This window comes from Oryza brachyantha, chromosome 7 (genome assembly GCF_000231095.2).
Source record: "Oryza brachyantha chromosome 7, ObraRS2, whole genome shotgun sequence".
Taxonomy (NCBI): Eukaryota; Viridiplantae; Streptophyta; class Magnoliopsida; order Poales; family Poaceae; genus Oryza; species Oryza brachyantha.
This window is the reverse complement of record NC_023169.2, coordinates 60-26,231: the sequence shown is the minus strand read 5'-3', so window position 1 is coordinate 26,231 and position 26,172 is coordinate 60. Positions and strand designations below refer to the sequence as shown.

At 42.3% G+C, this 26,172-nt stretch overlaps 4 protein-coding genes and 2 long non-coding RNA genes across 8 annotated transcripts; 3 read left to right on the top strand and 3 right to left on the bottom strand.

Moving 5' to 3' along the window:
• Positions 1 to 3,561: 3,561 nt before the first annotated feature.
• LOC121054887 (probable pyridoxal 5'-phosphate synthase subunit PDX1.1) lies at positions 3,562 to 4,898 on the top strand. Its single transcript, XM_040525752.1, has one exon. The coding sequence runs from the start codon at positions 3,660 to 3,662 to the stop codon at positions 4,614 to 4,616; it is 957 nt and encodes a 318-aa protein (XP_040381686.1). The 5' UTR covers positions 3,562 to 3,659; the 3' UTR covers positions 4,617 to 4,898.
• A 573-nt stretch (positions 4,899 to 5,471) lies between these two features.
• Positions 5,472 to 11,412, bottom strand: LOC121053224 (NEDD8-conjugating enzyme Ubc12-like). Of its 2 annotated transcripts, XM_040525754.1 has the most exons (6): positions 10,837 to 11,412; positions 10,444 to 10,556; positions 9,662 to 9,770; positions 9,108 to 9,186; positions 7,173 to 7,274; positions 5,472 to 5,666 (listed from the first exon to the last, which is right to left on the bottom strand). In XM_040525754.1, exons 2-6 carry the CDS (start codon positions 10,541 to 10,543, stop codon positions 5,646 to 5,648), a joined length of 411 nt encoding a protein of 136 aa, XP_040381688.1. In that variant the 5' UTR covers positions 10,544 to 10,556; positions 10,837 to 11,412; the 3' UTR covers positions 5,472 to 5,645. The 2 variants fall into 2 exon arrangements, with proteins under 2 accessions (XP_040381688.1, XP_040381687.1); XM_040525753.1 differs by lacking the exon at positions 5,472 to 5,666 and having other exon boundaries at positions 6,862 to 7,274.
• Positions 11,413 to 12,137: 725 nt separating this feature from the next.
• Positions 12,138 to 13,342, bottom strand: LOC102710034. The gene is made up of 3 exons (XR_001550653.2): positions 13,014 to 13,342; positions 12,692 to 12,919; positions 12,138 to 12,580 (listed from the first exon to the last, which is right to left on the bottom strand). It is a non-coding gene; the product is annotated as an uncharacterized LOC102710034 (long non-coding RNA).
• A 2,549-nt stretch (positions 13,343 to 15,891) lies between these two features.
• LOC121054889 lies at positions 15,892 to 17,096 on the top strand. Its single transcript, XR_005812153.1, has 3 exons — positions 15,892 to 16,220; positions 16,315 to 16,542; positions 16,654 to 17,096. It is a non-coding gene; the product is annotated as an uncharacterized LOC121054889 (long non-coding RNA).
• Positions 17,097 to 17,821: 725 nt separating this feature from the next.
• LOC107305541 (NEDD8-conjugating enzyme Ubc12-like) lies at positions 17,822 to 23,762 on the top strand. 2 transcript variants are annotated; one of them, XM_040525777.1, is made up of 6 exons: positions 17,822 to 18,397; positions 18,678 to 18,790; positions 19,464 to 19,572; positions 20,048 to 20,126; positions 21,960 to 22,061; positions 23,568 to 23,762. In XM_040525777.1, exons 2-6 carry the CDS (start codon positions 18,691 to 18,693, stop codon positions 23,586 to 23,588), a joined length of 411 nt encoding a protein of 136 aa, XP_040381711.1. In that variant the 5' UTR covers positions 17,822 to 18,397; positions 18,678 to 18,690; the 3' UTR covers positions 23,589 to 23,762. The 2 variants fall into 2 exon arrangements, with proteins under 2 accessions (XP_040381711.1, XP_040381710.1); XM_040525776.1 differs by lacking the exon at positions 23,568 to 23,762 and having other exon boundaries at positions 21,960 to 22,377.
• A 768-nt stretch (positions 23,763 to 24,530) lies between these two features.
• LOC102710219 (probable pyridoxal 5'-phosphate synthase subunit PDX1.1) lies at positions 24,531 to 25,704 on the bottom strand. Its single transcript, XM_006657314.3, is given in 2 exon segments — positions 24,531 to 24,653; positions 24,655 to 25,704. Coding segments are annotated over 2 exon segments (957 nt in total). The 5' UTR covers positions 25,576 to 25,704; the 3' UTR covers positions 24,531 to 24,617.
• Positions 25,705 to 26,172: the final 468 nt, after the last annotated feature.

The window sequence follows — 26,172 nt, the reverse complement described above, 5'->3', positions numbered from 1 at the left end:
TCAAAAAAAATTAGGAAAGTTGTTTTAAAAAATCATATTAGTCTATTTCATATTTTTTTAATAATTAATAATTAATTAATCATGTACTAATCTATTGCTACGTTTTCCGCGCCGGATAAGTTACCTTATTTCTCCCCCTAACGAACACAGCCTTAATCTGTCATTAACACACGTTGGTTACTGTAGCACTTATGGCTAATCATATAGTAATTAGACTTAAAAGATTTGTCTCACGATTTTTCCCTAACTGTGTAATTAGTTTTGATGTTTATGTATATTTAATATTTTATTTAGATGTTTAAAAATTTGATGTGATGTTTTTGGAAAAGTTTTTCGGGGAAGAGCAGTAGAAGAGGAAAATATTACTCCGCTATAGTTTATGGAGAGCGAAGGAATCGTCGTTGTGTTACTAATATCGGAGTACTATCATCTCGTTATCCGGTTGTAGCCAATGAACGAGCACCCAGAGTAGAGACCCAAGCCAACGTGAGCCACCCGCTAATCTTTTCTATCGCTGTCCTCTCTTGCCTCCTCACAAACGCTACGGTTTTTCGTTTTACGAAAGATAAAAAATATCTGATTTTTCATAACTTTTAATAGTGTAAATAATGATATTAGCTATTACAAAATTGAAATTTTAGATGATAAATTTGTATATATAAACTTTTTACAAAATACACCTCGTTTAACGGTTCAAGAATGTGCACATAAAAATCAATGAAAAAGCTGAGAGTAATCTATCAAAAAAGGTAACCTACTTACTGTGTATTGATTGGATTACTAAATATACATATTGATAGAATATGATCGAGCATAGAATATATCTATTAACTATGGACTGAGTTTAACTCACTCCCACCCAACTATTAAAACGATATGTTTTAGCCACCCATAATTGTTTTGTGTTTATGTGGTATTATCGGTACGAAAAAAATAAAAATTATAGCGCAATCCTCATCTCAGCAGATCTTTCATTCTCCACCTTTCTCTTCTCCTATATCTCTGCTCTGCCACTGTGGCTTCTTTGCCATGGAGCAGAGCTTATGTGAGGGTTGTCAACGCCACACTCTTGTCTTAGAGCATGCTCAAAGAAGTGGTATTATTGAGTGGTCTCGAGTGCCATGTGGTTACCACCTAAACTTACGACCACATGCCTAAAAAGTATCCTTACCATAAATTAATATAATATCAGTACACACACCCATTCAAATAATGGGCACAACCTCTCCTCCTCTGGTTCTCCATCCACACCATCATCCAGGAGGCGGATATGACATGAGCGTGGCACAAATTGGGGCTGTGGCAGTTAGCAGGGCTTGGGAGTAGCGGATCAATGCGGAGACCGTCAACGGAGTTCGGGGCAGCGCAGATCAACGCTGTGGCCACTGACAACGCTTGGTGTGGCGCAGATTGACGCAGGGAACATCGGAGGTTCTTTGGGTCAGATCGATGTGACGGCAATGCCGGAGCTTGGGGTGGTGCGGATCGACACTACGGAGGCCAACTGAGCTCAGGACGACGTGTATCGACATAGTGGCATCTGACGAAGCTCGGGGTGATGAGGCGGCGACTAGTGGAGTTTAGGATAACGGATCGACGCGGTGGCTTCCAGTGGAGCTCGCATGGACCTAGTTCGACACAACGGTAGCCGATGGCGATCGGGAGGGATGGATCAAGATTTTTGGTAAACTAGTTTGCAAAAAAAAATTGCTTAAACAGAAGACAGATGCATGCTTGGGTTAGAGGAGCGCGTGAAAGTTGCCTTTTTTTGGTTGAGGCTACTCGTGCACGCGGGGCTAGTCGAAGACACACTCTTCGCCTCCATCTCTCCTCCACACTCTTCGCCTCCATCTCTCCTCCACAGAAGCAGTTGTCTAAAATGACATGGTGAGATCACTCACCACGTCCTCCCGTTGAGCATGTCCTTAGTAGCCTCCTCTAAGCTCTTCAGTGCTGCTACTTTTTTCAGCCGCTTATCAACTATGATGTAGATAGAGATGGCGAGCTCATGCACAATTAGTTGGACGGGCGAGGAAGGGGATGGTGGCTTGGTGCAGTCGAGTGACAGCAAGGAGGCGGACGACCTTCACGTCCAGCTTGAGAGCATATGCGGTAGCTGCGTCTCGACATCACCATCCTTATCATCCTTTTACCTTGTCAGAGGGCCATGGTAGAAGAACCTTGTCTAGGCCATTGGATCTAGAGGAAAATAATATGTCCAAGAAGGTAAATTGGTCCGTTTTAAGCTTCTCTAAACCCTCGACTCAAAACCAAAAGTTACAAAATAAATTATGATGAATAAATTATAAAATTAAGTTTAAATTTAATTTTAGCTTATAAGTAGTGTAACGGTTGGAGGCGCAGTTTTGCGATTGAAGGTCATGAATTAACTCAGGCATAAGTGAGGCCGTGAGGGATAGAAAATTGGGTTTTGCACACCAAGTCCCAAAATGGATGGACCGAGGCTAGGCCGAAAGGCCTTTGGGCAAGTGAGGGTCTCTGGTCTGGTGGACGGAGCGGAGCCAAGCGCGGAGCAACGGCGAGGCTGCGCCGACGGTGGAGCACCACGAGATTGGGAGCGGACGTAGCCGTCGTCCTAGTCACTCACGCTTTCGATCTGCATCCACCTTACCTTTTCTTTTCTTTTTCCTACTACTACTCCAGCATTTGCTTTATCTATTCTATTTTCCTCAATGCGCACGCCTTTCCACGCGATGTTAGCTGTAGCCAGTAGCAGTATGTGACTGTGAGCAAACCAAGGTAAATTTGGATTTGTCGTCTGTTATGAGTATTTTCTCGCCTGCGCCCTCTTCCATAGCTATTTTATTAATCCCTCTCTAATTTTTTTTCAATCATCACGCCCACATATACAAATATAGCTATCAATATCTATTCTCAATATATTTATTCATTTGATTTCACAAAAAATAATGCAATAATCACTCAAAAATAAACTTATCTTTGAAAAAAAACTAGAAATAATACTTTTATTAGTTGTACTAACTTTTAATCATCCTATATACTGTCCTATAATAAAATGTATTTCTACCATTTAAATTAATCCTATAAAAATTGTATTTGTAGAGTGCTATTTGTCTCATTAATCACCTCATATTGAAATCTCTATTTGTTTTTGCCTTTACATACATCTCACTCCATACAACCTCTTTATTTAAAAAAGATAATTTATGTAACTAATTTAGTTCTACAACGTTAGAAATATATTTATATTAAATGAAGTGAGTATTTGAAATGTACATACCATAGCATGATCAATTGTTAAAGAGCGCTCCAAATCGTTAAATATGTTCCGCTCTCCCTTCCTCAGCCATCCTTTTTCCTTTTTATAAACTTCTGTTTATTTATTTGCCACGTCCCCTCTAGACAGTCAGCCAGTCAGTTGTGTATGGTTCCAAGAGCAAGCAGTGACACCGGTAGGCCAGTGACTAGGAGAAGAGAAGGCGAAATTGTCCTTGTAGGCGAGAGAGAGAGAGAGAGAGAGATGGGGGTGCATCTGGAGCGTTGGTGCCGCACCATCCATTCCCATCCATGGGTATAAGAAGCAGAGAAGGGGAGGGAGAGGCATCCATCCAGTCCTCTCCGCCGCCACCCCTGCCTCTGCCTCTCCTTCCCCATCCCAAATTCCCATACCTAGAGACATGGCCACCGACGGCAGCGGCGTCGTCACGGTCTATGGCTCCGGCACCAACGGCGCCGCTCTTCTCGAGCCCTCCAACCACAAGTCCGCCACCTTCTCCGTCAAGGTCGGCCTCGCCCAGATGCTTCGCGGGGGCGTCATCATGGACGTCGTCACCCCCGACCAGGCTCGCATCGCCGAGGAGGCCGGCGCCTGCGCCGTCATGGCCCTCGAGCGCGTCCCCGCCGACATCCGCGCTCAGGGCGGCGTCGCCCGCATGTCCGACCCTGGCCTCATCCGCGACATCAAGCGCGCCGTCACCATCCCCGTCATGGCCAAGGCCCGCATCGGCCACTTCGTCGAGGCCCAGATCCTGGAAGCCATCGGCGTCGACTACGTCGACGAGAGCGAGGTGCTCACCCTCGCCGACGACTCCCACCACATCAACAAGCACAACTTCCGCGTGCCCTTCGTCTGCGGCTGCCGCGACCTCGGCGAGGCTCTCCGCCGCATCCGCGAGGGCGCCGCCATGATCCGCACCAAGGGCGAGGCCGGCACCGGCAACGTCGTCGAGGCCGTCCGCCACGTGCGCTCCGTCATGGGCGACATCCGGGCGCTCCGCAACATGGACGACGACGAGGTCTTCTCCTACGCCAAGCGCATCGCCGCGCCCTACGACCTCGTCATGCAGACCAAGCAGCTGGGCCGCCTCCCCGTCGTGCAGTTCGCGGCGGGCGGGGTGGCCACCCCTGCCGACGCCGCCCTCATGATGCAGCTTGGCTGCGACGGCGTCTTCGTCGGCTCCGGCATCTTCAAGAGCGGGGACCCCGCCAGGCGTGCCCGCGCCATCGTGCAAGCCGTCACCCACTACAGCGACCCCAAGATACTGGCGGAGGTCAGCAGCGGGCTCGGCGAGGCCATGGTTGGCATCAATCTCTCTGACCCCAAGGTGGAGCGCTTCGCCGCCCGCTCCGAGTAGCGCATATCCTATCCTATACAATGCCTGTCCAGCTTTCCTTGCGACTCCACTCTTTGATGTTACTGTACTTGAGTAATAAGGCTCATCATCTTGTCTCGTGATATAACAAGAAGAAAGAAATTAAAATAGACTCCTACCAACGTAGAATCAATTCCATGCTCTCCCTTCTTCTGTTCTTGGTGATGTAGTAACAAGGAAGCAGATAACGATCAGAATTCAGAAGCCTGCAGCACTACAGTTAAGGCACTTCCGCAATGGAATGTTTCTGCGTTTGAATTGCCATGTATTGTTTTGTTTGGTCATTGCTTAGGCCCCGTTTAGTTCACAAAATTTTTTTGGGATGAGACAAAAAATTTGGGGTTTTGGCAACTTTTTGCACTTTGTGAACTAAGACCTTGTTTAGTTTCTAAATTTTTTTTCTGAAAATATTACATCGAATTTTTGGACACCTAAATAAAACATTAAACATAGATGAATTAAAAAAACTATCCGTGTGAACGGAAAACTTTTTCTCCACCGTTCAGTTCGCAAATAGCAAAAAGGGCCCCAAACCAAAAGTTTTTGCATTCACCCTAAAAATTTTGGGAACTAAACAGGGCCTTAGCCTACTAGTTGCAATGGATCGATTTCTATGGATACTGTAGTGCTCATTTTAAAAGAGATTACTTAAACTAAACTAGTTATATATATCATGTTAACGCTAGTGTCGTAATATTTGTTTAATAAGTTATTTCCTCCATTAAGGTCTTGTTCAGCACTTGATTTATTAACGAGCACAAAAAGCGTAAACGTAGCAATAGATTAGTATATGATTCATTAATTATTAACTATAAAAAATTAAAAAAATGTGTTGATATGGATTTTTAAAGCAACTTTCATATATATTTTTTTATAAAAAATATATCCTGCTAGCGTACACGCAAAAAATGTAGGTTGGTAGTACTCGGCATAAAAGTTGGCAACTCAGTTCATCTGGGTAGATATTTGCAGGTTTCTCTCCAAGAACCAAGTTGACAGCGTCTGCACCCATCAGTGGAATAGTAGCGCAAACTACAAATTAAACACCCAATGGTTACATTTCAATACACCGTACGTTTTCAGTCTAAAAGGATGCAAACAACACCACAAGCTCATATAACACGAAGATTTCATCTGCACAGACAAAGGAAGAATCTCTACTAATTCAACACAATCTTAGAAAGAACTAACAATTCTAATGAACTTGTTTATTAATGCAACAATGATCAACTAACATAGACTATAAAATTATAAATAAGCACCTAGCAAATAGTGATAATTTTACTCTAGCCTATAGTTACATTTCGAACACAATTCATGCCAAATTTTCTACATCTAAACTCTGTTGGAGATAGAAACTAACATTCTCATAATTTCAGAGAGAACCTTAAGAGTCAATTTGTTGAGAAGTTCATGAGCAATGATCATAATGTCATCTTTTCAATACAAAAGATGATATATTATCTCATAATCAACCCAGGTAGTTCAGTAAGTGTTAGAACTGAAAAAATGCAATATCGAAATTTGGCAACTAAATAAACGTTTCAGTCATGACCACTAACTAAAGATGATCAAATATTGCATTTTTTTGCATCCACATAGTATCAACTTCCATGCAATAAAATGAGTCACCATTTGTCTATAAAATACTCTATCGAAGTCTGAAGTGATCACATGTACCCCTACAAATGTAGGGTTCTAGCAATAGAACTTTTATCATTAATTAAAAGGAGAAAAAAATGTACCCCTGCTATTGCCAATATCATTTTCTTTCTGTAACTAATTTTAGTTTTCAATTTGTGCCACCCTGCTATTTCTGTTGTTTAACTGCTCATTATCCTTTTAAGTTTACTCCAATATGCTATCGTATTTGAAAAAAAAAAGAACAATTACTAACCTAAGAAAGACCTAGATCCAATAATTACTAACTAAGAAAGACCTAGATCCAACCAGTGAGGACGTGTTAGGTTATTCACCAGCTCATAGATAAAGTCCCCTGATATCTTTGTTTGTCTTTCAAATGAAAAAAAAATCTTAGGTCCTACACAGCAATAGATATATCATTTTGTAGGATCTTGACAAATTTGACAATAGCATTCTTTGTAAATCAATTGATAAAATGATCCAAATTCACATGCACTATATTAGTGGATCTAGACAAATTTGACTATAGCATACTTTGTAAATTAACTGATAAAATGGTCCAAATTCACATGCACTATATTACTGGATCTTGACAAATTTGACTATAACATACTTTGTAGATCAACTGATTAAATGGTCCAATATTAGTGGATCTCTAACTACCGCCTCTACCAAATAGTCCAATTCCTTGTGTAAAAATGGAGGGTTATCAGGAGAAGATGATAATAAAATATGCCAGTGTGTGATCCCACTTCGATGTGATAAGCTGAATATTGCATTTGACTGTTGTTGATCATAAATTAGGTACACAAAGTAATTGTAAATGGCAGTTCAGATCCACTCAGCAAAATACAGAGTAAGGCACACTTTACAATAGCAAAATGCGTATTGTACCAAATGGCAGATATGATCCCATTGACGAATGAAAGCACTTTTTGTACTGTCAAAGAAGCAATCGCCCTTCAAGTGGCCAAGACTGGTACAATCAAGAGATGCCTACATGTAAACAGGGTAATCTTAGTAACAACAGAAGAACAGTAAATGTAATCTAATTCCTTTATCAGTAACATGACAACTTAATTAACATTTGGAATATAAAATTGTAAAGTGGGTATTCATACTAACATCACAAAGATTGCCCAACAAACTGGAAGCAACATAATCAATCTAGTTTCTTCAACAAAATCATTTATTCTGTATTGGTCTAAGCAGTACATTGTCAATTATATTGATCATTTTTTTTCTATATTGGCATGTGCAGTCTATTATCAGTTATATGGACATGTTGTAATGCACGGGTATATTACTAGTATACATAACAGCAGTATATGTTATATTGTGATACTTCTGAATTGTGCTGGTGAAACACATCTTGTACTTCAAGCTGTGATATAGCATCTACAATTTCTTGTAGAGTTGTAGGTCATGCGTATTAGATCATGTCAACTGTATATAATTTCTAATTTTTAAGTCTTTTGCTCCTCACCTATCTAGCTCTACACAATATTTAGGCTCCAGTCCACTTGTAAATAGACGACTGACCCGACCTAGATAGGGTTGAGCTTTATGTTCCTACCTATATGATTTAACCTCTTTATACAAGAGTTACTGCAAGATACAGGTTGCTCTGTGGTGTCTTTTATCTTGGTTGTCATTTGTCGTAGTGTCTAGAGTTATGTACACAGTATGGTAGATCTTTTTGAATGATCAAAGCATTATTTAGGTACTTTTATTTGTAGGAATAGGATTAGAATGTTGGTTGATCTCTGGCCCATAGGCCACCCTAGGCCCATTAGCTCATAACGGAAATGAACAAGTCTGCCGGACTCTATGTACGTACGTGAAGAACAAGTATGCAGGACCTCGTCCCCGATGACAAGTCGCTACTTATGCAACAAGATATTTCGCTACCTTAGGACAGTTAGAGTTACTGCCGCCGTTTACCGGGGCTTCCATTCAAAGCTTATCACACTTCTCCTTCTGACCTTCCGGCACCGGGCAGGTGTCCGACTCTATACATCGTGTTACCACTTAGCAGAGTCATGTGTCTTTGATAAAAAAAGTAATGTGTTGCTTTCCTAATCAAAAGATAGAAAGGCTAAAAAAGTAATATGTCCCTTTCCTAATCAAAAGATAGGAGAGCACCCCTTCAACCAAAGTTACAGTGTCATTTTGCCAATAATGTGACTAACCTACAGTAAAACTTCCAAACTAGTGATCTCAGAGGTGTGGCTTTGGAGTGAATTCCATTCCCAATCATCCCCACTTAAAGATCATAGATTACATAAACATCATTTAATCTATATAATGGCTTCATCGAGTTCCACTAGTCATTTTCATTTAATTCCGCATTAGATTAAGTGATCATGCATAGCCTAAGATTAGATTAGGTATTATTTTAGAGTTATTTCCTACATTGTGGTATCCTAAGAACATTGTGGTATCAGAGCCTTCTTAGGGCTTTGCATGTTCCCATCACAAGCCGTATTATAGATTAATCTGGCCTCAGCTTGTGTTCAAGTTTTAGGGTTTATGTTTCTGTTTATTAGGATAAGACTCAAAATTACGTTCAAGCTGGGCGAGTTAGTTTGACTCATGGTTTCATCCAAATTTAAGAGAAGAGATTCACAGATTAAGGACTTAAGAAACCCTAATTTTATATAGATTAAATGGACTTAAGAAACCCTAATGTTATACATACATTTCCTTCCAAGTCAATATTTGGATGGTATACCTAAATGCAAGTTACAATGCATAGAAATTAGTTAAGAGGCAGCAACACACAATTCACTGGGAAGAAAATATAGCGTAGATAGTTATATCTTATACCTTTGTCTTGCACTTGACCTTTGGAGGCTCATGAGGATAAGAGGGGGATACTTGAAAAGTAAAGACGAAAGTGCCACCTCTAAAAAGAAAAAAAAATCAGTATTGATAGAACAGTAGTAGGACTATGGTATGTAGAATTGACATTTCTCTCACACACAAAAAAAAATCACAAATGCATTATCAGTGCAAGCCTAGACAAGGATAGTCAGCCATCAGGATGAGTCAGCAAGGCTAGAAGGTGCTACCAGCCTAGGTGGCTGGCTTTTTAAAGGCTTACACAAGTCGGTTGTAAAATGTGATTAAGCTTATGTCAAGGCAAAAGTATCCACACGAAGTGGTGGCATGCCTATCACTAGCCAACAGACAGTGGGAAAATGGATATCCATTCTAGCTTATGGTTATGTTAACGTCCTTTTGCCATAAACAGTTCTGAAAAAACTATAATTTTTTTAACATGACATATTATCTTTCAAAACTACCAATAGTAATGAACATAAACCTGTGTGGTAGTGTAGAAAACATAAAAAATACAAAGTATACATTAATCTACTTACAGGTAATATCCTTCATCAGGTCGGACAATGATCTCAAAATTCATCAGATCATCCTTGCCGTTGGGAAAAGAAATTGATGTGCTCTTGGGTAGGTTTAGCTCACTAATATCTGCACAGTATCATATAGAAGTCAGAAATAATTTATGGCATGATAAAGTTGTAATAAGGAGAAATTTATGATAGTCAAAATACAAGACTGGATTATCAAAATCTAAATTTATTTACATCAAAAACCCAATCCAACTCGATCATGTGGATAAATGATACAAGCTTGATGGTACAAAAATAAAGAAAGAAGAGAACTTCACAAGTCCAATTTGGCCCAACTAGTTACATACAAAAACAGCAACCCTTGTAATTTTCTTGCACAGATCCCTATAAATCACTACTTGTACATATCAGACATGAAAACCTTTTGTGCTCAGATTCTGTCTTGTTCTTTGAAATAGAAGCTGCGATGGTCAAGAGACTTGTGATAATTCTTAGCGTATATTTCAGCCCTAACTTTTTAAAGTCTGACCGGCACCTTGACCATTCCTCTTGCTTTTGCTTAAGCCTAGTTAAAATAACTGGAAGTGCCATGCTAGCATTTTTGCGAAGAACATCCATGACATCAAGGCCATGGTCACCATATAACCGACCAATACACCTCAGATTCAATGCTGTGAGCAGAGTTTAATGACAGACATATTGTTCAATCATAAGGGAATTTTTATTGAAACACACACACACACACACCACGAGGATATTATATTTGCCACTTCACATTTGTGGGAACTTACGAGTCAAGTGCTCATCTATGCATATAGGGCTGTCTGGTTTGATTGAGTTGTCCTGCATCTTATCCATCTGCTCCTCAACAAGCTTAATTGCCACAAGCATGTCCAACTCAAATCTGAAAAAATAATTTCATAGAAAGTAACCATTATCCTAAGAGATACCACAATAAAATGGCAAAATACGATGTTACTAGATGCAGCTATGGTTACGAATGATACAGTGTGGTGAACAACGCACCCAATAGTATAGCATGCCTAAAGGCAAGATTATTAGATTAGCCAAACATCTTTCAACAAAAGCCTACGTGATTTTTCTCTATGGCTTGTGCAATACTTTACCTAACCATCAATCACTGGGGCATTTCATCAAACAGATGGCGCGCTCAGCACACTGACCTTCGAAGTGGTAGGCGTTCCGGACGCGCGCAACCACCTCAGAACGCGGCGGCGCAGTGTCGCCCTTGGGCTTGGAGAGGCGGAGCACCAGACTAGGTGGCAGTAGGGATCCTCGGGGCGGAAGCGGAGCTCGAGGCAGGCCCCAAGACCGGCGGCGGGGGCGGGGGTGGGGGCGAGCAGCGGCGGCGGCGAGATGCGACGTGAGGGGCGAGATGCAGAGCGCCATCGGCGAGAGGCATCGTGAGCAGCGGCGGGGGCGAGACGTCCGGCGAGGGGGGCCGCGAGGTGACGCCAGTGAGGGGCGCAGCGGCGGCGAGGCCGTCGTGAGGCAGCGGCGGAGAGAAAACGTGAGGCGACTGCGTTTGAGATTTTTCATCGTTTATCACTAAATTCGCATGCCTTTTATATTTTACCGTCTAATTCGCGCGCCTTCACACTGTATCATATGGAGCACGAATTTTTTTTATTTCATCCCACTTTCTCATCTTTTCTTCTATTTTCTTTTTTTCATTCATATTTTCTCTTTCTTTCCGGATGAGTGGACTGTTTTGCCCTTGGTCCACTGCCAGGATACAGATACTGATACTGAAAAACTCGATCGGATCGGAGAAGGGGATTCGTTTATCGTCGCCTGCTTGAGGGAGACGACGACAGCACGCCGTGGCCGCGGCTGCCCGCCGCCGCCGCCGCCCTGCACCATCTAGCACGGGCTGCCACCGTCCGTCGCCTCTGCACCCTCCACCACACCCCTCGGTCTTCCTCCGGCGCCTGCTCGAGGGAGACGACGATAGCACGCCGTGGCTGCTGCCGCCGCCGCCCGCCGCCACCCTTGCACCATCCAGCCCGGGCTGCCGCCGTCCGTCGCCCCTGCCCCCTCCACACGGCCAGCTCCGGCAAGCCTTGCGATAGCCTTTCGGTGTCAATACCTGGACACTGAAGTGATTTCTCGGAAGTGTACATTGCGATAGCCTACTGAAGTTTCTTTATGTATATGTGTATAGCATTGGTTGTGATATGTAAACTGAGAGATGGATTGCTCTTTGTGATTTCTCAGAAGTGTACATTGCCATTTTTTTTGTGATGAGAGATGAATTAGTGCCACAATGTTCTGTACATGTATATTTTGTCAGGAAGAAAATTTTGATAGTGTGTGAAAATGGCTAGTACTGAGATGGATTGCTCTTTGTGATGAAAGATGAATTAGTGCCTCAATGTTATGTCCATGTACATTTTGTCAGGAATAAAATTTTGACTGTGTGAAGATGGCTAGTACTGAGATGAATTGATCTTTGTTCCGTGTATGAAAATTTTGACAGCAAGACATTATCAAGCACAAGAAAATATACTCCAAAACCTGACTCAGTTTTTATGTTTGTTCACTATGAACTCCATTGTGCTAGTTCACACTGAAATTATGGAAGCATCCTTGCTCTCCAATAACAGCACTACATGAAAAAAAATTGACATGGTACACCCATTGTACAAGTAATATTGGGAGCATGTTCCCATAATTTTCAGCATGAAAGCACAGCACATGATCAAGCAGATATGTACCATATATCCCCATGGTCGATAAAAAAATTCAAGTTGTAGCAACCATCTGTCATTACAAAAACATCCAGCACCATGGTTTTCTGGATTTGCACAAAAGACTAATGCTTTCTATTACATAGCAGCCATTCATTTTTGCCCTTTCCTAGATGTGATCTTCCCTGCAGCTCCCTTCAACGGTGATATAGTATGCCTTGGCGGGGTGGACATAATTTTTAGGGTTAATTGGATACGTGCCATTATAAATTTCATGGTTTTAAAAAATACCATTACTATTTGTAAAATTGTAAAATCCTGTACGTACCACTGAAATTTTGTTAAATTGCAACCATGCCACTTCCGTCGTTTTTTCCATCCAGCTGCTCCGTTTCCATCGTCTTCCTAGGGCCCTAATGCTCTTAGCCTGGCGGTGGCTTGCGCATGGATTAATACAACTTAGAAGATCACAAAAGCAGCATCAGCACGCTCTACTGTGTCCTACCGCAGTGCTCATCTCAACTCTTACATGCGTCTTGTCACGCCCTGGCTTTTTCTGCAAGGGAAAGGGGAAAATTAAATTTGGATCGCGATGAAAGATCCAGAGCAGAGCTATATCCAATGGGCTAACGATGCATCGAGTGGTTTACCTCGACGATGAGCTCGATATCGGCGTCAATGTGGAGCTGATCCAGGTTGCCGTCGAAGTGGAAGACATGGACGCCGCTCCCGGAGCTCCCGGCGATGAATATGACGGCGTACTTGGTAGGCCTGGGCGAGGTGTCGACGGGGCCGCACCTCCTACTCCCGCGGGCGAGCGCGGCATGAGGAGGAACACGGGGGAGACGAGGGCGAGCGGCACGAGGATGACGAGGAGCATGCCGCGGTAGCGGTGGACGCGGTCGGCAAGCGTGTCGGGGCGGCCGGGGGGCAGCACGGAGTAGCGGCGCACTTGGACACCGCGTCGGCTTCTGGGGACCGGTAGATGGAACAAGGAAGAAGAAGACGGAAATGCACCAGGTGGATTGAAAAAGTGACGAAGTGACGAAGTGGCATGGTTGTAATTTGATATAATGGCACGTACACGATTTCACGAATTATAATGGTATTTTTCAAAACCGTCAAATTTATAATGGCACGTATTTAATTAACCCTAATTTTTAACACCAAAATTTAGTAAATTTTCGTATTGGATTCGGATAAGGAAATGTGCAATCGCCGATAGATATTTTATTCGAAAGAGTTCAAATTCAATAGGGAATCGTGAAGACCAAGGCTTGGTGGCGTAAATTTATCTATTAATTAGAGTTAGTTGGGATTTTTGCTTTATCTCTAAGAGAGTTAGAGTCCGATCGGAACTTGTTTGTTTTCTTTTATCTATTAAAACGTGTCGTGTTAGAGATATAGTTTGTTATTTCTTTTTATCTATTAGGAGTCGTGTCCGATATTGACTAGCGTCCACCCGAGGGTATAAATATGTATGTCCGGGGTCATTGTAAACCATCTACATATGAATTAGATCAGCTACTTTCGGCGCATCGTCCCCCTCTTCCGAGGTTTCAACTCCGGCGAAACTTGGCACCTGACGCGGGGTTGCATCGTTTCGATCTCCGGCAGAGGGGTAAGTCGTACGTTTTGCCGGGCCATGGTAATTGCATCGGCTAGATTAGAACTGTCTCGGTTAAGTCCGATCTTCTAATCTAGTTATGTGATTGCTAGTTATCGTATCAGTTTCAGCTTAGATCACTTTCATGTTTTGAGTTGATCTGGTCGACCACTTTGGGTGATCTATGTTGGTTTCATATTTGCTATTTGACATATTCAATATATTACTGTCTCGGTTCGGTCCGATCTAGTAAATTGCATTTATCAGATAATTTATATCAGATCAATGTATTTTGCTCACTGTTTTATTGGAGTACCAGCCGATAAATTATCAGTCATCGGCTCATTAACCAATAGGATAAACGATCGGCTGTAAGAAGCTCGGTTCGGCTAGAAACTTGATAGAAATAGAGTTAAATTAAATATTAGACCAACGTAATCCGACAAGTTACTTCTTAATCTTAGTTGATCGGACGAGCCCCTATAACCAGATCGAACTAGACGTACAGAGATTGGACTTAACCAAGACAATATGCACTCGAGCATGATATGATTATAGGAAACATGAAGATCGATAAGGCTAATAAATAAACAGACGAATTACTTGGAATAAACAATGAATCATGTGTTACGATCGCTAAACCCAATTTGCATTTAATTCCCATAAGCCGATGCAACATAAATAACTGCCGATCTAACTAAATCAAGCCGATTGGTATAAAAATAACATAGTAAGGCAATCTGCTACTCTATTGATGTAAATATGATAAATACGTAGATCAGCAAAAATCATCGGCTATAGACGGCAAACAAATAACCAAGATCTATAAAATATCTAGCCCAGATTGCTAAAAATAATCATAGAAGATCGGACCCAACCGAGACAGTTCAAGATTACGCCTAGCAATGTTAGGCTAGATACTAAATAGAGCTAGATTGCTATCAAGCCAATGAGCCGATGACTGATAATTTATCGGCTGGTACTCCAATAAAACAGTGAGCAAAATACATTGATCTGATATAAATTATCTGATAAATGCAATTTACTAGATCGGACCGAACCGAGACAGTAATATATTGAATATGTCAAATAGCAAATATGAAACCAACATAGATCACCCAAAGTGGTCGACCAGATCAACTCAAAACATGAAAGTGATCTAAGCTGAAACTGATACGATAACTAGCAATCACATAACTAGATTAGAAGATCGGACTTAACCGAGACAGTTCTAATCTAGCCGATGCAATTACCATGGCCCGGCAAAACGTACGACTTACCCCTCTGCCGGAGATCGAAACGATGCAACCCCGCGTCAGGTGCCAAGTTTCGCCGGAGTTGAAACCTCGGAAGAGGGGGACGATGCGCCGAAAGTAGCTGATCTAATTCATATGTAGATGGTTTACAATGACCCCGGACATACATATTTATACCCTCGGGTGGACGCTAGTCAATATCGGACACGACTCCTAATAGATAAAAAGAAATAACAAACTATATCTCTAACACGACACGTTTTAATAGATAAAAGAAAACAAACAAGTTCCGATCGGACTCTAACTCTCTTAGAGATAAAGCAAAAATCCCAACTAACTCTAATTAATAGATAAATTTACGCCACCAAGCCTTGGTCTTCACGATTCCCTATTGAATTTGAACTCTTTCGAATAAAATATCTATCGGCGATTGCACATTTCCTTATCCGAATCCAATACGAAAATTTACTAAATTTTGGTGTTAAAAATTAGGGTTAATTAAATACGTGCCATTATAAATTTGACGGTTTTGAAAAATACCATTATAATTCGTGAAATCGTGTACGTGCCATTATATCAAATTACAACCATGCCACTTCGTCACTTCGTCACTTTTTCAATCCACCTGGTGCATTTCCGTCTTCTTCTTCCTTGTTCCATCTACCGGTCCCCAGAAGCCGACGCGGTGTCCAAGTGCGCCGCTACTCCGTGCTGCCCCCCGGCCGCCCCGACACGCTTGCCGACCGCGTCCACCGCTACCGCGGCATGCTCCTCGTCATCCTCGTGCCGCTCGCCCTCGTCTCCCCCGTGTTCCTCCTCATGCCGCGCTCGCCCGCGGGAGTAGGAGGTGCGGCCCCGTCGACACCTCGCCCAGGCCTACCAAGTACGCCGTCATATTCATCGCCGGGAGCTCCGGGAGCGGCGTCCATGTCTTCCACTTCGACGGCAACCTGGATCAGCTCCACATTGACGCCGATATCGAGCTCATCGTCGAGGTAAACCACTCGATGCATCGTTAGCCCATTGGATATAGCTCTGCTCTGGATCTTTCATCGCGATCCAAATTTAATTTTCCCCTTTCCCTTGCAGAAAAAGCCAGGGCGTGACAAGACGCATGTAAGAGTTGAGATGAGCACTGCGGTAGGACACAGTAGAGCGTGCTGATGCTGCTTTTGTGATCTTCTAAGTTGTATTAATCCATGCGCAAGCCACCGCCAGGCTAAGAGCATTAGGGCCCTAGGAAGACGATGGAAACGGAGCAGCTGGATGGAAAAAACGACGGAAGTGGCATGGTTGCAATTTAACAAAATTTCAGTGGTACGTACAGGATTTTACAATTTTACAAATAGTAATGGTATTTTTTAAAACCATGAAATTTATAATGGCACGTATCCAATTAACCCTAAAAATTATGTCCACCCCGCCAAGGCATACTATATCACCGTTGAAGGGAGCTGCAGGGAAGATCACATCTAGGAAAGGGCAAAAATGAATGGCTGCTATGTAATAGAAAGCATTAGTCTTTTGTGCAAATCCAGAAAACCATGGTGCTGGATGTTTTTGTAATGACAGATGGTTGCTACAACTTGAATTTTTTTATCGACCATGGGGATATATGGTACATATCTGCTTGATCATGTGCTGTGCTTTCATGCTGAAAATTATGGGAACATGCTCCCAATATTACTTGTACAATGGGTGTACCATGTCAATTTTTTTTCATGTAGTGCTGTTATTGGAGAGCAAGGATGCTTCCATAATTTCAGTGTGAACTAGCACAATGGAGTTCATAGTGAACAAACATAAAAACTGAGTCAGGTTTTGGAGTATATTTTCTTGTGCTTGATAATGTCTTGCTGTCAAAATTTTCATACACGGAACAAAGATCAATTCATCTCAGTACTAGCCATCTTCACACAGTCAAAATTTTATTCCTGACAAAATGTACATGGACATAACATTGAGGCACTAATTCATCTTTCATCACAAAGAGCAATCCATCTCAGTACTAGCCATTTTCACACACTATCAAAATTTTCTTCCTGACAAAATATACATGTACAGAACATTGTGGCACTAATTCATCTCTCATCACAAAAAAAATGGCAATGTACACTTCTGAGAAATCACAAAGAGCAATCCATCTCTCAGTTTACATATCACAACCAATGCTATACACATATACATAAAGAAACTTCAGTAGGCTATCGCAATGTACACTTCCGAGAAATCACTTCAGTGTCCAGGTATTGACACCGAAAGGCTATCGCAAGGCTTGCCGGAGCTGGCCGTGTGGAGGGGGCAGGGGCGACGGACGGCGGCAGCCCGGGCTGGATGGTGCAAGGGTGGCGGCGGGCGGCGGCGGCAGCAGCCACGGCGTGCTATCGTCGTCTCCCTCGAGCAGGCGCCGGAGGAAGACCGAGGGGTGTGGTGGAGGGTGCAGAGGCGACGGACGGTGGCAGCCCGTGCTAGATGGTGCAGGGCGGCGGCGGCGGCGGGCAGCCGCGGCCACGGCGTGCTGTCGTCGTCTCCCTCAAGCAGGCGACGATAAACGAATCCCCTTCTCCGATCCGATCGAGTTTTTCAGTATCAGTATCTGTATCCTGGCAGTGGACCAAGGGCAAAACAGTCCACTCATCCGGAAAGAAAGAGAAAATATGAATGAAAAAAAGAAAATAGAAGAAAAGATGAGAAAGTGGGATGAAATAAAAAAAATTCGTGCTCCATATGATACAGTGTGAAGGCGCGCGAATTAGACGGTAAAATATAAAAGGCATGCGAATTTAGTGATAAACGATGAAAAATCTCAAACGCAGTCGCCTCACGTTTTCTCTCCGCCGCTGCCTCACGACGGCCTCGCCGCCGCTGCGCCCCTCACTGGCGTCACCTCGCGGCCCCCCTCGCCGGACGTCTCGCCCCCGCCGCTGCTCACGATGCCTCTCGCCGATGGCGCTCTGCATCTCGCCCCTCACGTCGCATCTCGCCGCCGCCGCTGCTCGCCCCCACCCCCGCCCCCGCCGCCGGTCTTGGGGCCTGCCTCGAGCTCCGCTTCCGCCCCGAGGATCCCTACTGCCACCTAGTCTGGTGCTCCGCCTCTCCAAGCCCAAGGGCGACACTGCGCCGCCGCGTTCTGAGGTGGTTGCGCGCGTCCGGAACGCCTACCACTTCGAAGGTCAGTGTGCTGAGCGCGCCATCTGTTTGATGAAATGCCCCAGTGATTGATGGTTAGGTAAAGTATTGCACAAGCCATAGAGAAAAATCACGTAGGCTTTTGTTGAAAGATGTTTGGCTAATCTAATAATCTTGCCTTTAGGCATGCTATACTATTGGGTGCGTTGTTCACCACACTGTATCATTCGTAACCATAGCTGCATCTAGTAACATCGTATTTTGCCATTTTATTGTGGTATCTCTTAGGATAATGGTTACTTTCTATGAAATTATTTTTTCAGATTTGAGTTGGACATGCTTGTGGCAATTAAGCTTGTTGAGGAGCAGATGGATAAGATGCAGGACAACTCAATCAAACCAGACAGCCCTATATGCATAGATGAGCACTTGACTCGTAAGTTCCCACAAATGTGAAGTGGCAAATATAATATCCTCGTGGTGTGTGTGTGTGTGTGTTTCAATAAAAATTCCCTTATGATTGAACAATATGTCTGTCATTAAACTCTGCTCACAGCATTGAATCTGAGGTGTATTGGTCGGTTATATGGTGACCATGGCCTTGATGTCATGGATGTTCTTCGCAAAAATGCTAGCATGGCACTTCCAGTTATTTTAACTAGGCTTAAGCAAAAGCAAGAGGAATGGTCAAGGTGCCGGTCAGACTTTAAAAAGTTAGGGCTGAAATATACGCTAAGAATTATCACAAGTCTCTTGACCATCGCAGCTTCTATTTCAAAGAACAAGACAGAATCTGAGCACAAAAGGTTTTCATGTCTGATATGTACAAGTAGTGATTTATAGGGATCTGTGCAAGAAAATTACAAGGGTTGCTGTTTTTGTATGTAACTAGTTGGGCCAAATTGGACTTGTGAAGTTCTCTTCTTTCTTTATTTTTGTACCATCAAGCTTGTATCATTTATCCACATGATCGAGTTGGATTGGGTTTTTGATGTAAATAAATTTAGATTTTGATAATCCAGTCTTGTATTTTGACTATCATAAATTTCTCCTTATTACAACTTTATCATGCCATAAATTATTTCTGACTTCTATATGATACTGTGCAGATATTAGTGAGCTAAACCTACCCAAGAGCACATCAATTTCTTTTCCCAACGGCAAGGATGATCTGATGAATTTTGAGATCATTGTCCGACCTGATGAAGGATATTACCTGTAAGTAGATTAATGTATACTTTGTATTTTTTATGTTTTCTACACTACCACACAGGTTTATGTTCATTACTATTGGTAGTTTTGAAAGATAATATGTCATGTTAAAAAAATTATAGTTTTTTCAGAACTGTTTATGGCAAAAGGACGTTAACATAACCATAAGCTAGAATGGATATCCATTTTCCCACTGTCTGTTGGCTAGTGATAGGCATGCCACCACTTCGTGTGGATACTTTTGCCTTGACATAAGCTTAATCACATTTTACAACCGACTTGTGTAAGCCTTTAAAAAGCCAGCCACCTAGGCTGGTAGCACCTTCTAGCCTTGCTGACTCATCCTGATGGCTGACTATCCTTGTCTAGGCTTGCACTGATAATGCATTTGTGATTTTTTTTTGTGTGTGAGAGAAATGTCAATTCTACATACCATAGTCCTACTACTGTTCTATCAATACTGATTTTTTTTTCTTTTTAGAGGTGGCACTTTCGTCTTTACTTTTCAAGTATCCCCCTCTTATCCTCATGAGCCTCCAAAGGTCAAGTGCAAGACAAAGGTATAAGATATAACTATCTACGCTATATTTTCTTCCCAGTGAATTGTGTGTTGCTGCCTCTTAACTAATTTCTATGCATTGTAACTTGCATTTAGGTATACCATCCAAATATTGACTTGGAAGGAAATGTATGTATAACATTAGGGTTTCTTAAGTCCATTTAATCTATATAAAATTAGGGTTTCTTAAGTCCTTAATCTGTGAATCTCTTCTCTTAAATTTGGATGAAACCATGAGTCAAACTAACTCGCCCAGCTTGAACGTAATTTTGAGTCTTATCCTAATAAACAGAAACATAAACCCTAAAACTTGAACACAAGCTGAGGCCAGATTAATCTATAATACGGCTTGTGATGGGAACATGCAAAGCCCTAAGAAGGCTCTGATACCACAATGTTCTTAGGATACCACAATGTAGGAAATAACTCTAAAATAATACCTAATCTAATCTTAGGCTATGCATGATCACTTAATCTAATGCGGAATTAAATGAAAATGACTAGTGGAACTCGATGAAGCCATTATATAGATTAAATGATGTTTATGTAATCTATGATCTTTAAGTGGGGATGATTGGGAATGGAATTCACTCCAAAGCCACACCTCTGAGATCACTAGTTTGGAAGTTTTACTGTAGGTTAGTCACATTATTGGCAAAATGACACTGTAACTTTGGTTGAAGGGGTGCTCTCCTATCTTTTGATTAGGAAAGGGACATATTACTTTTTTAGCCTTTCTATCTTTTGATTAGGAAAGCAACACATTACTTTTTTTATCAAAGACACATGACTCTGCTAAGTGGTAACACGATGTATAGAGTCGGACACCTGCCCGGTGCCGGAAGGTCAGAAGGAGAAGTGTGATAAGCTTTGAATGGAAGCCCCGGTAAACGGCGGCAGTAACTCTAACTGTCCTAAGGTAGCGAAATATCTTGTTGCATAAGTAGCGACTTGTCATCGGGGACGAGGTCCTGCATACTTGTTCTTCACGTACGTACATAGAGTCCGGCAGACTTGTTCATTTCCGTTATGAGCTAATGGGCCTAGGGTGGCCTATGGGCCAGAGATCAACCAACATTCTAATCCTATTCCTACAAATAAAAGTACCTAAATAATGCTTTGATCATTCAAAAAGATCTACCATACTGTGTACATAACTCTAGACACTACGACAAATGACAACCAAGATAAAAGACACCACAGAGCAACCTGTATCTTGCAGTAACTCTTGTATAAAGAGGTTAAATCATATAGGTAGGAACATAAAGCTCAACCCTATCTAGGTCGGGTCAGTCGTCTATTTACAAGTGGACTGGAGCCTAAATATTGTGTAGAGCTAGATAGGTGAGGAGCAAAAGACTTAAAAATTAGAAATTATATACAGTTGACATGATCTAATACGCATGACCTACAACTCTACAAGAAATTGTAGATGCTATATCACAGCTTGAAGTACAAGATGTGTTTCACCAGCACAATTCAGAAGTATCACAATATAACATATACTGCTGTTATGTATACTAGTAATATACCCGTGCATTACAACATGTCCATATAACTGATAATAGACTGCACATGCCAATATAGAAAAAAAATGATCAATATAATTGACAATGTACTGCTTAGACCAATACAGAATAAATGATTTTGTTGAAGAAACTAGATTGATTATGTTGCTTCCAGTTTGTTGGGCAATCTTTGTGATGTTAGTATGAATACCCACTTTACAATTTTATATTCCAAATGTTAATTAAGTTGTCATGTTACTGATAAAGGAATTAGATTACATTTACTGTTCTTCTGTTGTTACTAAGATTACCCTGTTTACATGTAGGCATCTCTTGATTGTACCAGTCTTGGCCACTTGAAGGGCGATTGCTTCTTTGACAGTACAAAAAGTGCTTTCATTCGTCAATGGGATCATATCTGCCATTTGGTACAATACGCATTTTGCTATTGTAAAGTGTGCCTTACTCTGTATTTTGCTGAGTGGATCTGAACTGCCATTTACAATTACTTTGTGTACCTAATTTATGATCAACAACAGTCAAATGCAATATTCAGCTTATCACATCGAAGTGGGATCACACACTGGCATATTTTATTATCATCTTCTCCTGATAACCCTCCATTTTTACACAAGGAATTGGACTATTTGGTAGAGGCGGTAGTTAGAGATCCACTAATATTGGACCATTTAATCAGTTGATCTACAAAGTATGTTATAGTCAAATTTGTCAAGATCCAGTAATATAGTGCATGTGAATTTGGACCATTTTATCAGTTAATTTACAAAGTATGCTATAGTCAAATTTGTCTAGATCCACTAATATAGTGCATGTGAATTTGGATCATTTTATCAATTGATTTACAAAGAATGCTATTGTCAAATTTGTCAAGATCCTACAAAATGATATATCTATTGCTGTGTAGGACCTAAGATTTTTTTTTCATTTGAAAGACAAACAAAGATATCAGGGGACTTTATCTATGAGCTGGTGAATAACCTAACACGTCCTCACTGGTTGGATCTAGGTCTTTCTTAGTTAGTAATTATTGGATCTAGGTCTTTCTTAGGTTAGTAATTGTTCTTTTTTTTTTCAAATACGATAGCATATTGGAGTAAACTTAAAAGGATAATGAGCAGTTAAACAACAGAAATAGCAGGGTGGCACAAATTGAAAACTAAAATTAGTTACAGAAAGAAAATGATATTGGCAATAGCAGGGGTACATTTTTTTCTCCTTTTAATTAATGATAAAAGTTCTATTGCTAGAACCCTACATTTGTAGGGGTACATGTGATCACTTCAGACTTCGATAGAGTATTTTATAGACAAATGGTGACTCATTTTATTGCATGGAAGTTGATACTATGTGGATGCAAAAAAATGCAATATTTGATCATCTTTAGTTAGTGGTCATGACTGAAACGTTTATTTAGTTGCCAAATTTCGATATTGCATTTTTTCAGTTCTAACACTTACTGAACTACCTGGGTTGATTATGAGATAATATATCATCTTTTGTATTGAAAAGATGACATTATGATCATTGCTCATGAACTTCTCAACAAATTGACTCTTAAGGTTCTCTCTGAAATTATGAGAATGTTAGTTTCTATCTCCAACAGAGTTTAGATGTAGAAAATTTGGCATGAATTGTGTTCGAAATGTAACTATAGGCTAGAGTAAAATTATCACTATTTGCTAGGTGCTTATTTATAATTTTATAGTCTATGTTAGTTGATCATTGTTGCATTAATAAACAAGTTCATTAGAATTGTTAGTTCTTTCTAAGATTGTGTTGAATTAGTAGAGATTCTTCCTTTGTCTGTGCAGATGAAATCTTCGTGTTATATGAGCTTGTGGTGTTGTTTGCATCCTTTTAGACTGAAAACGTACGGTGTATTGAAATGTAACCATTGGGTGTTTAATTTGTAGTTTGCGCTACTATTCCACTGATGGGTGCAGACGCTGTCAACTTGGTTCTTGGAGAGAAACCTGCAAATATCTACCCAGATGAACTGAGTTGCCAACTTTTATGCCGAGTACTACCAACCTACATTTTTTGCGTGTACGCTAGCAGGATATATTTTTTATAAAAAAATATATATGAAAGTTGCTTTAAAAATCCATATCAACACATTTTTTTAATTTTTTATAGTTAATAATTAATGAATCATATACTAATCTATTGCTACGTTTACGCTTTTTGTGCTCGTTAATAAATCAAGTGCTGAACAAGACCTTAATGGAGGAAATAACTTATTAAACAAATATTACGACACTAGCGTTAACATGATATATATAACTAGTTTAGTTTAAGTAATCTCTTTTAAAATGAGCACTACAGTATCCATAGAAATCGATCCATTGCAACTAGTAGGCTAAGGCCCTGTTTAGTTCCCAAAATTTTTAGGGTGAATGCAAAAACTTTTGGTTTGGGGCCCTTTTTGCTATTTGCGAACTGAACGGTGGAGAAAAAGTTTTCCGTTCACACGGATAGTTTTTTTAATTCATCTATGTTTAATGTTTTATTTAGGTGTCCAAAAATTCGATGTAATATTTTCAGAAAAAAAATTTAGAAACTAAACAAGGTCTTAGTTCACAAAGTGCAAAAAGTTGCCAAAACCCCAAATTTTTTGTCTCATCCCAAAAAAATTTTGTGAACTAAACGGGGCCTAAGCAATGACCAAACAAAACAATACATGGCAATTCAAACGCAGAAACATTCCATTGCGGAAGTGCCTTAACTGTAGTGCTGCAGGCTTCTGAATTCTGATCGTTATCTGCTTCCTTGTTACTACATCACCAAGAACAGAAGAAGGGAGAGCATGGAATTGATTCTACGTTGGTAGGAGTCTATTTTAATTTCTTTCTTCTTGTTATATCACGAGACAAGATGATGAGCCTTATTACTCAAGTACAGTAACATCAAAGAGTGGAGTCGCAAGGAAAGCTGGACAGGCATTGTATAGGATAGGATATGCGCTACTCGGAGCGGGCGGCGAAGCGCTCCACCTTGGGGGTCAGAGAGATTGATGCCAACCATGGCCTCGCCGAGCCCGCTGCTGACCTCCGCCAGTATCTTGGGGTCGCTGTAGTGGGTGACGGCTTGCACGATGGCGCGGGCACGCCTGGCGGGGTCCCCGCTCTTGAAGATGCCGGAGCCGACGAAGACGCCGTCGCAGCCAAGCTGCATCATGAGGGCGGCGTCGGCAGGGGTGGCCACCCCGCCCGCCGCGAACTGCACGACGGGGAGGCGGCCCAGCTGCTTGGTCTGCATGACGAGGTCGTAGGGCGCGGCGATGCGCTTGGCGTAGGAGAAGACCTCGTCGTCGTCCATGTTGCGGAGCGCCCGGATGTCGCCCATGACGGAGCGCACGTGGCGGACGGCCTCGACGACGTTGCCGGTGCCGGCCTCGCCCTTGGTGCGGATCATGGCGGCGCCCTCGCGGATGCGGCGGAGAGCCTCGCCGAGGTCGCGGCAGCCGCAGACGAAGGGCACGCGGAAGTTGTGCTTGTTGATGTGGTGGGAGTCGTCGGCGAGGGTGAGCACCTCGCTCTCGTCGACGTAGTCGACGCCGATGGCTTCCAGGATCTGGGCCTCGACGAAGTGGCCGATGCGGGCCTTGGCCATGACGGGGATGGTGACGGCGCGCTTGATGTCGCGGATGAGGCCAGGGTCGGACATGCGGGCGACGCCGCCCTGAGCGCGGATGTCGGCGGGGACGCGCTCGAGGGCCATGACGGCGCAGGCGCCGGCCTCCTCGGCGATGCGAGCCTGGTCGGGGGTGACGACGTCCATGATGACGCCCCCGCGAAGCATCTGGGCGAGGCCGACCTTGACGGAGAAGGTGGCGGACTTGTGGTTGGAGGGCTCGAGAAGAGCGGCGCCGTTGGTGCCGGAGCCATAGACCGTGACGACGCCGCTGCCGTCGGTGGCCATGTCTCTAGGTATGGGAATTTGGGATGGGGAAGGAGAGGCAGAGGCAGGGGTGGCGGCGGAGAGGACTGGATGGATGCCTCTCCCTCCCCTTCTCTGCTTCTTATACCCATGGATGGGAATGGATGGTGCGGCACCAACGCTCCAGATGCACCCCCATCTCTCTCTCTCTCTCTCTCTCGCCTACAAGGACAATTTCGCCTTCTCTTCTCCTAGTCACTGGCCTACCGGTGTCACTGCTTGCTCTTGGAACCATACACAACTGACTGGCTGACTGTCTAGAGGGGACGTGGCAAATAAATAAACAGAAGTTTATAAAAAGGAAAAAGGATGGCTGAGGAAGGGAGAGCGGAACATATTTAACGATTTGGAGCGCTCTTTAACAATTGATCATGCTATGGTATGTACATTTCAAATACTCACTTCATTTAATATAAATATATTTCTAACGTTGTAGAACTAAATTAGTTACATAAATTATCTTTTTTAAATAAAGAGGTTGTATGGAGTGAGATGTATGTAAAGGCAAAAACAAATAGAGATTTCAATATGAGGTGATTAATGAGACAAATAGCACTCTACAAATACAATTTTTATAGG